Source organism: Carcharodon carcharias, chromosome 3, assembly GCF_017639515.1.
Source record: "Carcharodon carcharias isolate sCarCar2 chromosome 3, sCarCar2.pri, whole genome shotgun sequence".
In the NCBI taxonomy this organism is placed as follows: Eukaryota; Metazoa; Chordata; class Chondrichthyes; order Lamniformes; family Lamnidae; genus Carcharodon; species Carcharodon carcharias.
Genome location: NC_054469.1, coordinates 26,082,594 through 26,098,938, shown reverse-complemented (window position 1 = coordinate 26,098,938; position 16,345 = coordinate 26,082,594). Strand labels below are relative to the sequence as shown.

Here is a 16,345-nt window from a genome sequence, read left to right as displayed (position 1 = left end):
ACGACCCTATGTGTGAAAAAGAGCTTCCTGATTTCACTCATCCATGGTCTAACTCTAATTTTAACATCTGCCATTTTCTTATTACCTATCTTAAGTCACATTTTTTTCTCAATTGCCATACTTTAAACTTATATTAAATCTAATAGGGTCCACCATTTGACTTATTTTTAGGTTTCCTTGCACTCTTGGTATTTTTCCCTCCTTATTCTCTCCTGTGAAAATGGATTCTAAGTAATTATTTAACAAGTCTGCTTTTTTATTATCCATTATAGTCTTCAGCTGTTTCTAATAGGCCCCTATTCCTCAAACTACTCTCTTTTCCTTAATCTATTCATAATTTTTTTGCTGTTAGTTTTGGTATTCCTTGCAAACATTTGGATCACATTCCCATTTTTTATCACGTGCTTTGATTCCCTTTTTGATTTTGATAGATCTCTCAGTCTGTTGGTTTTTCAGTTCTACAGTTGTGTAAGGCTTTTCATTTTGATCATTACTGCCTCTTACCTCATTTATTTACCGTGGTTAAAGCCAGAAGCCAGACCAAAGGGTTTGGATGTCCTTGTGGAAGTGCAATGTTCTGTGCTCAAGAAAGAACACTGACCTACATGAGAGTTGGACCTCCAACTGAGATGTGCAGCCAAGACCACAGGAACAGGTGATTGGCTCTCCAATTTGTGTCAGTCACTTGCCTGCAGCTAGAACGGGAGAGGCCACCTTGATTCACAGGGAAGTCACATCTGGCTCTGCTGTACATCAAGGTATGCAGACACCTGAGGGATCAGCAGAGGTACAGAAGATTTCTCAGAAGCCTCCATACCTGTTTCTTCCAGTTATGCATCATCCAGGAGTAGAAATATATCGGTGATATGCTAGTCCTGGGGTAGGCACAACACCATATCATGTGAATACTTCAAAAAGAAACTCATTGGCTGTGAAGTGTTGGCAACTTGATGCTGTGCTATGTAAATAGAAGTTCTGTATTTACTGGCAACATTCCGTAGGTTTGGAGTGCTGAGAAGGTTTAATATGTATTCCCGTAAACACTCACCACTCGTTTCTCTTCAGGAACCTTAATAATTTCCCCTTTGTGGTTTACTATTTTTAAATAGGGCTTTTGAAAATCTTCATCTGAAAACAAAACAAAAATGAGTCACTGCATAATTGCACCTCTTCAAAAAAGAGAAAACTTGCTCACAAAAATATTGTTAGGAAATAGAAACAGTTTAAGTTATATTAGCATTTGTAGGTGTTAGGAATGAGTTTTAGCTTTAAAGTTTAAGTTTGATTTGTATTTCTGTATCTGTGTGTTAAGAAAAGTCAACTTGAGTTTTAGTTTCACTTTGTAAGGTGCTTGCATTTCTAATGCGAGTTTTACAACTTAAAACTAAGTTAAGCAAACGAGCAGAAAAAACGTGTTGTTGCCTAGCAACAGAGATCCAGAGAGGCAGGTCCCTACCACGGACACACACAGAAGGAGAGAAACAGCACTCTGATTTTGGGAGCTGAACTCTGTTTTGTAGCTGCCGGGGAGACTGGAGCAAAGGGGACAGACAGCAAGTCCCAAGCTAAAGAAAATACCCAAAACTCCAGGAGAGTTGAACAGGAGAAAGCACCAAGGCCTTCTAGTCAAAGGAGGGACAGGAACGTGTAAAATGTCCTGTTAAGTGAAGTTAAGAGGAGCAGAGAGAAAGGCTCCAAGCCTCAGATTTAAAGGGACAAAAGCAGCAGAAAGCAGTTTTAAAGCAAGAACAGCTTGCAAGAAGCAAGAATGTCCAAAGAGACAATTGAAGGTCTGTAACTCTTTGCTATGGGCATGTGAAGCAGTGGTGTACTGTTAACGGCTGAATTGGTGAGAGTGTGTGTGGAAGACAGCTTGAATGCATGTGGTGACCCAGGGAAGAGGAACATCAGAAGGAGAGTTCGAAACCCTGGAAGCGAACCTTTGCAGAAGGTGTCCTAGAGAAAGTGTCAGTTTGGGAGAAGATTCCAAAGCGAGTTCTTGGAAAGTGGAGATTGGAAACCCTCGTGTGGAAGACGGAGCACAGTGAGATCGATTGGCTCACTGTGTGACAAGCATCTGAGGAGAGACCCATAGCATCTGGTTGAAGTGGCATCTGTTACTTGGTTTCAGAGTGTGGTGTGTCTGACTATGGGGTGCCTATTAGTACATGGACTGTGTACTTACTGTGGACATTAGAGTATAAGGTAGTTTTGTAACTTGTGTTAACCTTACAAATCTGTAAATATTTGTAAAGGTATAGTTGTGGGTGATGGAGTAATGTAATATAGTTCATCTTTTCTTGTTGAATAAATGTTTTATGTTTTTGTTAAAAGTTAATCAGCTGACTCGTGTTACTCTGTTCAGTAGCGACTCTCCATGTATCTAAACAAACAAAATAAAAGTTATGATCTATCAGCTGTGTTTCACTCTGGGGTCAGGCTTGTCCAGGGTAACCTCATCTGCATAACAGTATCATATCCGCATCTTATGTACTCTGGATACCAGCCTATTCCTTACTTCCAGGTTCCTGTTATTCCATCAGCCATTTGATTGTAATTTCCGGGAATCCCACCCAAAACTCCCTTTCAATTTTAATTATTCTCTTTGCCCACGTTCTCTTTTACCCCTCCAATTTTTTTGTCCCTTGTTCCTATTCTGTCCAGTGTCCACTTTACTTTCTGAAAAGCAGCTTTTCTATTTTCTATGTCATTTTCTATGTGAGGAATACGCATATGAGTGTAAATTGCCTTTAGGGAATTATTCCTTGTAGTATAACGAATCTGACATAGCAAGGGTTAATGTGGGACTTGGAAACAGTGCCACCCATGTATGATGTAAAGAGACACACGACTTGAAACTTGAGAAAGTTGTGAACTGAACAGAGACATGTGTAGAAGCAAACATGGAGTTAGGACATAGCTTGGGCAATACCCTGTGTATATGTACATAGTTATGCGTTATCAGTAAACACTTAATGTTCAACCATACAAGACTCATAACCTCTTCGTGAGACCTACTGAATATACAATATACAACATGGTGACGACTGAAGGAAAAACCCAGAACCTTAGAGAAACTGGAGCAGAAATTCAAAAGCTGGAAAATTAAAGGAGCAGCATTCTGACCTGACTGAATGCACCTGAAGTGAAGACACAGAGGGAGATCACGTGAAAGAAGCTCCATTGCAGAACTAGAAGCAGGAAAGCAGAAGAAAAATAAACTCCACTGTGCAGATGAGGACTCCACAAGTTCCCATGGCAGTCCATAATGAATGCTCACAGAGCGTAGGGTCAAAGGACTGAGCAGGGGTGAGCAAAAGATTCAGCTCTAAGCCAGGACTAGTTTGAAAAGCTTCAGTGCTTTTAAAAAAAGTCAGTCGCTCGTTTCTGACATCACCGTGGCCAACCAGGTTGGCACCATACCACGTGGCAGCCGAGCTCGTTGTAAGAATAAAAAGAAGCGGAAGGTTTAAGAACCTTAGCCAAGGCTAGGAATCAATTGTAGAATGCCTGAAAATCCTCCAATATCGCAGCGAAGGCCCCAAATCGTTGATTTTACAAATCACTACAAAAATCTAAACCCCAAAGAGGTTGGGACCACCATCACCATGGTAGCCCACCCACCTTCCCACGATGAGCGGGGGGAGAAGACTCTTTGAAAAACAGTTACTGCAGCACCATCTTTAAAACCAACACAGCATTTAACGCTGTACTCCGCTGAACTTTAAAGCAATCATGGACAACAAATTGTTTTTCATCCTTCCGTGGGGCATGTGCATCGGTGGCAAGACCAGTATTTCTTGCCCATCCCTAATTGCTGCACCATTTCAGAGGGCAGTTAAGAGTCAACCATATTGCTGTGGACAGGGGAGGCAAAGACATAGTTGTAATTTCGCTGAGCTAGTAATCCAGAGGCCCAGGGTAATGCTCTGGGGACCCAGGTTCGAATCCCACCACGGCAGATGGTGGAATTTGAAGTCTAATGATGACAATGTTAAAAAAAACCCAACCAGTTCATTAATACCCTTTAGGGAAGGAAATCTGCCGTCCTTACCTGGTCCGGTCAACATGTGACTACGCCCTCTGGAATGGCCTAGCAAGCCACCTAGTTGTATCAAACCTCTACAAAGCCCCAAAAAAGGAAAAAAAGCGGACAGACTACCCTGCATCGCCCTAGGCACTGGAAATAACAACAGCAAGCTCAGCCCTATGGACCCTGCAAAGTCCTCCTTACTAACATCTGGGGGCTAGTGCCAAAGTTGGGAGAGCTGTCTTACAGGCTAGTGAAGTATAGTCATCCTCACGGGATCATATCTTACAGACATCACCATTCCCATCTCTGCACATTAAGTGTTGCCTGTCCTGCCGGTGGGACAGAATGTACCCAGCAGAGGTGGCGGCACAGTGGTATACAGTCGGGAGGGAGTTGCCCCGGGAGACCCTGGAAGTCTCATAGCATCAGGTCAAACATGGGCAAGGAAACCGCCTGCTCATTATCACTCCTTCAGCTGATGAATCAGTGCTCCTCCATTTTGAACACCACTTGGAGGAAACACTGAGGGTAGCAAGGGCACAGAATATACTCTGGGTGGGGGACTTCAAAGTCCATCGCCAAGAATGGCTTGGTTGCACCTCTACTGATTGAGCTGGCCGAGTCCTAACTGACATAGCTGCTAGACTGGGTCTGCAGCAGGTGGTGAGGGAAAAACATACCAGACCTCATCCTCACCAACCTGCCTGCTGCAGATGCATCTGTCCATGACAGTATTGGTAGGAATGACCACCGCAGTCCTTTTGGAGACAAAGTGCTGCCTTCACATTGAGGATACCCTCCATTGCATTGTATGGCACTACCATCATGCTAAATGGGATAGACTTCAAAGAGATTAGCAACTCAAGATTGGACATCCATGAGGCACTGTGAGCCATCAGCAGCAGCAAGATTGTACTCGAATGCAATCTGTAACCTCATGGCCCAGTATATCTCCCACTCTACCAATACCATCAAGCAAGGATCAACCCTGGTTCAATGAAGAGTGCAGGAGGCCATGCCAGGAGCAGCACAAGACATACCTAAAAATGAGGTGTCAACCTGGTGAAGCTATAACACAGGACGACTTGCGTGTCAAACAGCATAAGCAGCAAGTGATAGATAGGGCTAAGCGATCCCACAGCCAACAGATCAGATCTAAGCTCTGCAGTCCTGCCACATCTAGCGATGAATGGTGGTGGACAATTAAACAACTCAGCGGAGGAGGAGGCTCCACAAATAACCCCATCCTCAATGATGGAGGAGCCCAGCACATCAGTGCGAAAGATAAGGCTGAAGCATTTACTACAATCTTCATCCAGAAGTGCCGAGAGGATGATCCATCGCGGCCTCCTCTGGAGGACCCCTCCATCACAAATGCCAGTCTTCAGCTAATTCGATTCACTCCATGTGATATCAAGAAACGGCTGAAGGCCATTAGTGCAAAGGCTATGGGCCCTTACAATATTCCAGCAATAGTAATGAAGACTTGTGCTCCAGAACTTGCTGTGCCCCGAGCCAAATTGTTCCAGTACAGCTTCAACACTGGCATCTACCTGGCTATATGGAAAGTTGCCCAGGTATGTCCTGTCCACAAAAAGCAGGGCAAATCCAACCCGGCCAATTACCACCCCATTGGCCTACTCTCCACCATTAGTAACGTAATGGAAGGGGTCATCAACAGTGCTATCAAGCGGCACTTGCTTAGCAATAACCTGCTTGCTGCTGCCCAGTTTGGGTTGCGCCTGGGCCACTCAGCTCCTGACCTCATTACAGCTTTGGTTCAAATATGGACAAAAGAGCTGAACACCCAAGGTTAGGTGAGAGTGACTGCCCTTGACATCAAGGCCGCATTTGACCAAGCGTAGCATCAAGGAGCCCAAGCAAAACAAATGTCAATGGGAATCGGGGGAAAACTCTCCGCTGGTTGGAACCATACCTGCCTGAAAGGATGGTTGAGTCAGAAACTCTCGTAACATTTAAGAAGTATTTAGATATTCACTTGCATTGCCATAGCCTCCAGGGCTATGGGCATGGAAAATCGGATTAGTGTAGTCAGATCTTTGTTGACCGGCATGGACAAAATGAGCCAAATGGCCACCTTCTATGCTGTAAACGTCTATGAGCCTATGAGTTACTCACCTCCGGACTCCCCAAAGCCTGTTCGCCATCTACAAGGCATAAGTCAGCAGTGTGATGGAATATTCCCCATTTGCTTGGATGAGTGCAGCTCCCACAACACTCAAGAAGCTTGACACCATCCAGGACAAAGCAGATCACTTGATTGGCACTACGTCCACAAACATTCACTCCTCCACCATCGATGCACAGTGGCAGCAGTGTGTATCATCTACAAGATGTACTGAAGGAATTCACCAAAGCTCTTTAGACAGCACCTTCCAAACCCACAACCACTACCATCTAGAAGGACAAGAGCAGCAAGAAGTTCCCCTCCAAGTCACTCACCATCCTGATTTGGAAATATATCACACATTCTTTCACTGTCAAAATCCTGAAACTCCCTTCCTAACAACACTGTGGGTGTATCTACACCACATGGACTGCAGCAGTTCAAGAAGGCAGCTCACCACCATCTTCTCAAGGACAACTAGGGATGGGCAATAAACACTGGCCCAGCCAGCGAAGCCCACATCCCGTAAGTATACTTAAAAAAAAACCTGGAGTCACATGTAGGTCAGGCCAGCAGATTTCCTTCTTAAAGGACATCAGTGAACCAGATAGGTTTTTATGACAATCAACAGTGGTTTCATGGTCACCATTACTGAGACTAACCTTTCAATTCCAGATTATTAATTAAATTTAAAGTCCACCAGCCGCCATGGTGGGATTTGAACCCATGTTCTGAGAGCATTAGCTTGGACAACTAATCCAGCGACATTACCACTATACTGCCGTCTCCCCTAAATTGACATTACCAGACCAATTTGGGCTGATCCAAAGGCCAGACAAAAATTGGGGACTTTGATGGAAAAGGTTCTTAAAATACATAATAGCTTCAGGGTTAGATGAAGACAGAAGCTGAACAATTGAATACAGCACTTTATTCAGTAGACCCAATAGTTGACGGTAATATTGCAAAGCAAGAAATAACCAAATCCACAGTTAAATTTCATGAAGTACTAAAATCCTTCAATATTTATTTTAACCTAAGAAGCAACAAAATTTTAGAGAGCACAAAGTTCAACAAATGTGTCCAATAGTCTGGTGAACTGGTTGACTTTTTTATAATCAAATTATACAGATTGACTGAAGGCTGTGAATACGATGACCTTAAGTCAAAACTCATAAGGGACATAATTGTGATCAGAGTGGCTGATGATGCCCTTTCGGGCATATTACAGGCCAAAGAAGATCTGACTCTAAAAAAAAGCCATGTAAGTAGTCAGAAAATCTGAAACCCACCAACAGCACTGATCCATTTTATGTGGTGAAAGGAAATCATGATGCAGAGCAACACCAACTGTCCAGCTTGTGAAACAACAAAGGGGCAGAAATTCCAGCCCAAGGAAAGCAATACCCAAACAAACCACAAGAGGGTGGGAGACCATGTCAGCACTTTGGAGCCAAATAACCTCACAGGCGAGAGCAATGTCCAGCAATCCCAACGAAGTATTTCAACTGCAACCACCTGGGATTCTTCAGAAAGCTATGCAAAGCTAAGTCACCCAGATGGGCTGAGGATCCTAAAACAATCCATGGGATTGAGGTGCCACATCAGAAAGAGATCCATCCATGCTTCTTGGGTGAGGTCAAGGATCCTGGATTATCTTAATCGAATGTGGACGTCTCAGTAAACAGCCAACTTCAAATTGGACAGGGGAGCCAATTTTATGGTCCTCTTGGATAAGGAACCACGGCTGAGAGACCTCTGACTATGAAGAACAGATACACCACTCTGTTGGCCTGGAGAAATCCAACTTCGATCATAGACATGATCCTAGGACCACTAAGGTATGGTGACAAGCAATTATTTAAAGTCATGTACGTCATCTGAAACCAATCTTTTTCTCTATTCTGTGTTGCCCTTAACCTTCGTAAAATGGCAGATGACAACTTCTGTCATCAACTACACAGAATTGCAAGTTCCCTAGAGGCCCAACAGTTAAGAGACTGTGGACTGAGACTGCAGCTCTGAATTGTTTTTGTTCTTCACGGAGCCAGTTTGCCTAATTTCTTTGCAGAAGGCAGAATCTGTCTTTGGTCAGGCCAGCCATGCCTTCAGATAATTAATGTCACTGCACCTCAAGTGGAAGACACACAGGAAAATTATCAGCAACAGAAGAATGAGCCCTAACCCCAGGCTCCAATGGCTGCTGTCGCACTACCTGTAAACACCAAGGCACAGACACTGCAACCTCCAGACAATGCACAAAGCTGCAAGACAATGCTGGAACAAGGACGTAGCAACCATCAACTCACCAGAGCACATCTCAATGAGGCATGGAAGAAGGAAGAACACAGTGTTGCAATAAAGGCCAAACTGCAAGCTGAGCCCACTGCTGAAGAACATCCAAACCATAAGGAGAGACACCTTCAACCACCACAAAGATGATGGTGACCACAAAAAAGAAGAAAAACTGGGTTCGTACCATAAATAAACAGAGTGAACACTTTTTCCTGAAAGAATGGGGCAAGCTGGTAATCCCCAAGCAGAGCAGGTAGAGAGTTTGCAAAGAGAAACTCAACTCTTACGAGTGGAGAAAATGTATCAGAAGAAGACAACCAAGTCCCAGAAACACAGACTACAACTCAAACTCCGAATCAACAAATGTTGCTCAAATTAGCAAACACCATCACTCCTTCAAATGTGATCAGAATGAGATCTGGACAAATTGTCAAGCTTCCAGACTGTCTGAATTTATAAAGCCGGAGACGGGCGGGGAGAAGGGGTAGCATTATTGTAATGTAAGTACATTGAGTAAACACTTGGTGCGGGGGGTGGGGTGGTGGGGCTGTATAAGGATTTCTGGCACAGCAAGGGTTAAGGTTAAGGGAAACAGTGCTGCCCACAGTGTGATGTAAGGAGACACATGACATGAGAGTAGAGTGAGTTGTGGACTGGGCAGAGATCTACGTAGAAGCAAGCATGGAGTTAGCTCATAGCTTGGGCTATACTCCGTATATATGTAGGTGTTATCAATAAACACTTAATGTTCAACCATACAAGACTCAGAAAATCTTTGTGAGACCTACTGAACATACAGCATTCCTTACAACGCTTAAACTAAAATCTTAAATCCTGTTTGACTTGAGGAGTGGAATTGTCAGCAGCCTAAGAGTTAAAGGTCTAATTATTTTGGTGTCTGCTATGTTTCCAGAGTCCTGAGAACCAAATCTCGGCAGACACTCCAGTGCATTACTGAGGGTGTGCTGCACTGTCGGAGATGTCATCTTTCAGATGTTACATTAAAATGAGGCCATGTTTGCTCACTCAGGTGGACATGAAAGATCCCTTGTCACTCAAGAAGAAAAGCAGGGGCTTTTGTCCAGGCCAACATTAATCCCTCAACTAATATCACTGAAAACAGAATATCTGGTCATTTTCTCATGGGAATTTGTGAGACCTTGCTGTGCGTAAATGTTTCCCACATCAAAAGTACTTAATTGGCTGGGAAGCAATTTGGAGCTTCCTGTGTCCATGGAAGGGGCTATATAAATACAAGGTCTTTCTTTCTTAACAGTTCAGAAGGACACTTTTCATCTTTAGTGTTTATCTTGCCAAAGTTTGTTAACTGGTTTCATTAGCCATGCACTGAGATGGATTGGGGAATCAGTAATACTGACCTTGTTTTGCCAATAATTCTGCTCCTTTTCTAATTTTGGATGTAATGTTTGACTGCTGTCTTTTAACTTCATTTATCACTCTGAGCATAACATTTGTATTGTTCTTCATACCTTGTTCAGTCAGGGTCTTGGCTGGAGAGAGAAATTGGAAATATTGTTCAAAAAGGAAGAGTTTGAAAGAAGAATGTTCCATTTTCAAGCTGCATTACCCAATACAGGTTGCAAAATAATTAGACTCAACATTGGTTTAAGTTGCCCTATTGTAAAGTGTTTTCCTGTCTTTATCCATTATAACTAGAGATATCTGACTCACTATAAAATACTTACACATAGTAACTTTGTGATATTCTCTTACTCTAGAACCACCCCAACTATTATACTTTAGCTGTATTTTCCCTTTCTGGATGCTGATGAACCTGTTTGTGCATTACCAGCATCTCTTTTCCTTCAGATTTCCAACAGTTGGTTTTTATAGTCCTTTAGCAATGAATAAATATTTGGGACAATAATGAATGAAGGCCATTGATTTAAGAAAAGACAGAGATCATCATGGACTATGCTCCGTTGTTAGGGCAATGGATGTTTTGTATAGATAACCAGCAATAAGGGTTAAATAATGGATGCTATAAGACTTGACAAGATGTCTTGGAATTTCACTTGAATACCTTAAGGATTTATGAAGAAATTTTGGAATGTAAAGAATCTGGTTTGATATTCCAAATGCCCTTTCTGATTTCATGCTTTCATACATTCTTGTTAAGGCTAATATTTTGCAGCCGGATACTCTGGGTGTAATTTACTCCTATCTGTAGAAGTAAGTGTCAAGCAAGATGAAATTAATATACCCAAAGTAAATTTATATGGCTTGTTTGTATGTTTCCATTTGAACCTCTTCTGCCTGGCTCAAAGTCTTCAAAGACTGTTATCTCTGCAAAATATCTCATAGAAATGTTTCTAATCTGGACTAAGCTGTGGCTCAGATAACATTCTTGCCTCTGAGTCAGAAGTTTCTAAGTTGAAGACCCACTCCAGAGACTTGAGCATACAAATTAAGGCTGACTCTCCAGTGCAGTACTGAGGGAGTGCATCAGTGTTGAAGGTTCTGTTAAAATCAAAGCCCTGTTTGCCATCTAAGGTGAACGTAAAAGACCCCTTGGCATTATTTTGAAGAAGAGCATCTGGTCAATATTTTATCCTTCAACGATCATTATTAAAACATATATTTGGTCATTATCATATTTCGATTTGTGGGAACTTGCTGTGCTCAAATTGGTTGGAATATTTCCTACATTACAACAGTGACAGCTCTTCAAAAGTACTTCATTGGCTGTAAAGCATTTTGGGATTATGAAAGGTGCTATAGAAATGCAAGTATCTTTTTTTAAAGAGATGTAGTGTGAGAGCATCAAAGTAACCTTTCATACATACTAGCCCTCAGAAGCCAAGAACATTAAACCCTAGGTATCAATGGATATCCACTACCATAGACACATTAATTACTCTACAAACCTGTAGAGATTTCGCTTTTTAAACTGTTTTTGAACTTATCTGCTCCCAAGCTGACTTCCTCTGCTTCTAGGCTTAATTCAACTTTGATCTTCATTTCTTTGTCCGCTGACACTCTCTAATTTCTTTACATTTCCTTATTAACACCTGGTTTTGCACTCCACAAGTTTAATATAAATGTTGAAGCCAAATTGTTTCACAATAACAGACAAATTTTAAAAAATCCATCTAGCTCATCTTCTACCATCCTGCTACCATTGGTAGTCGTATGATCCAACAGAAATCAATCGCTATGATTAGCTAACAGTTCAATCTTAATTAATCCACAACAGATCCAGAAACGGCTCCAAGAAAACCACAGCAGTGAAGAGCTTTATGTGCCCTAGGTCCAAATCATTTGTTCTTTCCAAGCATGCTACACTTCCCATATATCACATTACAAGTTAGTCTTATACTGTATCTCAACCTATTATTTCCACACCAATTATAAACATTTTGTGAATTCATTCTCAGAGTAATCACTATGGAGCTTTTCTAAGGGTGGAATTTTGCATGCCAGCTGGCATCGGATGTCATGGCAGACGTGAGCAGACAATATGGCAGGTAGGCCAAAAATCAGTTTCATGCCATCATGAAACATGTTTGCAACCGTCCGCTCCGCCTGTCAATGGCGGTCTGTGTTTCCCACTGTCGCACATTGGGAACGTCATTGTAATACATTATTATAAGGCCAGCTCACCGGAATCACTCCCCCACGCTGGATCATCCGAACACATCGGAATGATTGCACGCCGACATGTTTCACAATGTGCACCTGACGAGCTGCAATTGGTTCAGAACTTCGAAGCTTGTTTGCCTACCTAGCTTCAGGCAGCACTTGCCGTCATCAGTGCCAGGCTTCGCAGGCAGCACCACATCACTTTTAGGGGCAGGTCTCTACCTACCAGACCAGCCGTAAGGTGGGGAAGGCTTTTCAATGGCTGCCGGGCTAGGGCTTGCTTGGGGAAGAGATGGAGGTGGCCTCAGGCAAGGGGACAGGCTGCAAGGTGAGGAATGCACTGGGGGAGGTGTGTGTGTGGAGGTGCATGTTGATCTGTACAAGTGGCCTCAAGATGGTGAGGGCTGAGGAGGCAGTCTCCAGAGGAGATGAGGCCAGATGGAGATGTGAGGGTGTGTGTGAGAGAGTGAGCGGAGATGTCCCTTGAGCTGGCACTGAATGCGTGATGGCTTGTGAGTAATGTTTAGAGTGATGAAATGGTTGCCTTACCCTGGCGGCATGGATGAGATCATTCATCTCTTCCTGCACTGGGTGGCCAACCTCCTCGTGCAGTGTTGGCACACCACAGCCCCACCGCTTCCCAAGCTGGAATGGTGAGATTGCTGGCCCTCCTGCGGCCTGAATGGGGGGAGGACATAATGGGGGAAGGGCATAATGATGGGCCTCCAAAAGGCATTCCAGTAATGGGTTACTGAAATCTTCCTGGCTTTCACATGTCTTCACTGAAGCAGCCTTGGGCTGCAAGCATTGAGAACTGTGTGCGCTACTGCAAATTAGATATGGCGCCCAGCATGAGGAAGCAGAGAGGTGACGGCATGCTGGACGAATCAGAGGCTGCCTGCCAGCGAAACAGTGTGTTTCCCGGGAATGCATGATTAATGAGACGGATTGGGATGATACGGCGTGAAAAGTTGCCATTGCAGCCGGCAAGTGAAATGTTCTTTTTCCCACCCGCTAATGCACTTTGTGCAAATCTGGGACAATTCTACCCTAAGATTTCGACACAGGCTTAAGTGAGGAGGTGAACTTGTGATACTATTATAGCTTGTAAAGAACTATTATATGGTAAGACTTCTAAAATATGTACTTACCCATATCCAGGATTGTCCCACCACATATTAAGGTCATAGTTTCAACTTCAATATTTGATAACTGCTTTGAGATTCTGGAAAAAATATAACTAAGCTGATTACAGATCAATCAATGAAAATAGATCCAGTAAAAGGTAGCAAATGGGTAAGAAAAAGATTACTTGTTAGGCATCATTACAGTAGTTTTTTTGTAAATTTCACATTATACTAATCCATCTTTACTTCAGGAATAGAAATGAATGCTAGGATTGTACATGCTAGTTTACAGGAGCTGGTTGATTCTATGAGATCAAATCAGTGTTAACATCAAATCACAAAATGAATCATTGCTTACTCCTTGCACAGCTGAAGACCTGTAGCATTTGAAGAGGTAGTGATCTTTATTTTCCGTTTTCCTTTCTGAAAAGTAAAAGAATCAGGAGAGTACATCAAGCCTACATTTTGCAAAAGAGAAGAACAACTGAACTTTCCTATAAATAGAAAAGAAGGCCAGTCAGCCCATCAAGTCTGTGCTAACTCTTTCAAAGTGCAATCCAGTTTTATTTATTCATTCTTGGGATGTAAGCAAAGCTGGCAAGGCCAGCATTCATTTCCCACCCTAATTGTCCTTGAGAAGTGGCTGTAAGGCACCTTCGTAAGGAACCACAAAAGTCCATGTGCTGTGGATACACCCACGGTACAATCTGATTTATTAATTAATTTAAGTTAAATACCATTAGCTGCATTACCCCTAACCTCTGGATTTAATAGTCCAGTAACTATCCCACACCTTGGCACTTTTCCCATATCCCTGCAATTCCTTTCTCCTTCAAGTGTTACTTAACTTACTTTCAAAAGCTGCTACAGAATCTATTCCCACCAACCTATCCAACAATGCATTCTAAATCCTAACCACTTGTGTATAGAGGTTATTTCTCATGTTGCCTCTGATTCTTTTTCCAATCACTTTTCCAATCAGGAGTTTCAAAATGAGAGATTTCCTATTTAAGATGGAGGTGAGGAAGAATTTCTTCTCTTAGAAGGTTGTTAATCTTTGGAGAGAGTCATGGAGGTTGGGTCACTGACTATATTCAAGGCTGAGATTGACAGATTATTGATCTACAAGGACATCAAGGGTTATGGGGAACAGGCAGAATGTGCAGTTAAGGCCACAATTAAATCAGCCATGATCTTATTGAATGGTTGAGTGAGCTCAAGGGGCCAAATGTCCTCCTCTTGCTCCTATTTTATGTTCACCTTAAATCTGTGCCCATTTGTTATTGACCTTTCAGGCATTGGAAACAGTTTCTCTTTACCTAAACTCTTCATGGTTTTAAACATCTCTGTCAGATCCAAGGATAATAACCCCAGGTTCTCCAGTCTGTTCACATAGATATAATCCCGCATGCCTGGACTAATTCTAGTAAATCCATTTTGCGCCCTATCCAAAGCCTTCAAGTCCATCCTAAAGTGTGACGACCAGGATTGGACACAATACTTCAGCTGGGATGAACTAATGCTTTCTATAGTTTTAGTATAACTCCCTGGCTTTTATATTCTAGACCTCTATTTATTCCCACTGGCTGAATTAGTGAGTATACTGCCTCATAAGAAGTTATACAGGCCAGGAAGAATCCAGGGGAACAGGGGAAGTGTGGAAAACTGGCTTTGCAGAGCAGGCTCCAGAGACCCAGAGTCTGGTCAAGATAAAAAAAGGGCAGCATCAAGCATGCTGACCACCCAGCCAGCTGTGTTCCATGCAACTACTCTTAGTTTCAATCTATTTGCCTTCGCCGTTCATAGAAACACCAGTATGAGTGGACAACAAAAATCCCACGACATTACTTGAAGAAGAGCAAAAGATTTCTTCTGATGTCCTGGCCAACATTTCCTTCCTTGGTCAATGCCATTGACCAAGCAGGCTAACAGTTCACTCATTGTATTGCTGTTTGTGGGATCTTGCTGTGTACAAAATGACTGCCACAAATTTCCTACATTGCTGTCATTCCGAATGACTTTTCCTGTTCCTATGGCACTAAATAATCACCAGAATAGTGGCCAACAGGGCTGCGTTGAGGGGTACTCTTACCCGGAATGGTGTTGGTAACTGTAGCCAGATGACTAGGTTTCCAGAACTGCTGCATGCCTCTTCTTGGCTCACTTCCATTCCACGACCGATGTCCTCCTCTTGCTGCAACAAAAAAAAACCTGTTATTCCCATAGTCTCAATATAGAGAACGTCTTGTGTTCTTCCTTCAAACAAACAAAATCATGGATGAGGAAAAGAGGAGAGCAATCCTCCTGAGTATTTGTGGGAGCAAGACCTAAAGTTTAATTCAAAGCTTGACAGCCCCCAGTGCCCCAGATTTGAAGACTTTCGGTGAATTAGTAAACCTTGTTAAGGGATATTTTCAACCCAATACTTCAGTCACAAAGCAGAGGTTTAGGTTTAATTCACGGAAATGAGCCCTGGGAGAGACAATTGCTACCTATATTGTAAAAGGTACGAGGAATACTCTGGTACAAAATTTCAACACTCGGAGTCCAGATGCAATACTCAAGTGGTTCCTTTATTATGCACGCGGGGAGCAAACACTGAGCAATCCAGGCACTTCTCCACCAAGGTTCAAATAAGCACAGTTTATATATTTTGTACTATCAGTTACAACTTAATGGTATTGGTTAGACAAAGGCCACATTTCCTAATTGCAAATTTACAACTGAGCCCTTTGTACAAGTTTTTAGCTTTCATGTAAGGCTGTGATTGGCTGTGTATGCCTTTGGCACCCTAGCTGCTGGTCCTGGCTGGCACTTTAAAATAAATCCAAGTTTTCTGCACCTTCAGTCCCTCCTTTTGGGTGCATGACCGTTAGGTTAAGCTAGCCAATTAACCTGCGTCCGATGGTTCTGTCATGGCTCCGGTCGTACCGATCCGAGCAAGTCCTATGGGCCATGGCATCACCCGGAACTCTCCCCAAGTTTTTAAGCTTCCTAATGTCTGAGACTCCTGTCGTTCTGGTGGTACGTGGCCACCAATACAGGAGGCTGGGACCCTACTACATTAATATTGTGTCCTGTCCCAGCAACTGGATACAAGAGAAAGGGGGAATACTGTGTGACAACTACTGAGCAGTCATACACGTACGGGAGCCCACA

The 16,345-nt window shown here is 42.9% G+C and overlaps 1 protein-coding gene across 4 annotated transcripts in view; it reads right to left on the bottom strand.

Moving 5' to 3' along the window:
- Positions 1-16,345, bottom strand: part of LOC121276506 (NEDD8 ultimate buster 1-like) — an 84,081-nt gene that overhangs the window by 54,001 nt on the left and 13,735 nt on the right. For all 4 annotated transcript variants that reach the window (XM_041184999.1, XM_041185000.1, XM_041185002.1 and 1 more), the window contains exons 2-6: positions 15,279-15,380; positions 13,545-13,609; positions 13,211-13,284; positions 9,836-9,967; positions 1,049-1,128 (exon numbers count right to left, since the gene is read on the bottom strand). In XM_041184999.1, coding sequence (XP_041040933.1) covers positions 1,049-1,128; positions 9,836-9,967; positions 13,211-13,284; positions 13,545-13,609; positions 15,279-15,356 — 429 coding nt within the window. In that variant the 5' untranslated portion in view covers positions 15,357-15,380. The remainder of the gene's footprint in view (positions 1-1,048; positions 1,129-9,835; positions 9,968-13,210; positions 13,285-13,544; positions 13,610-15,278; positions 15,381-16,345) is intronic.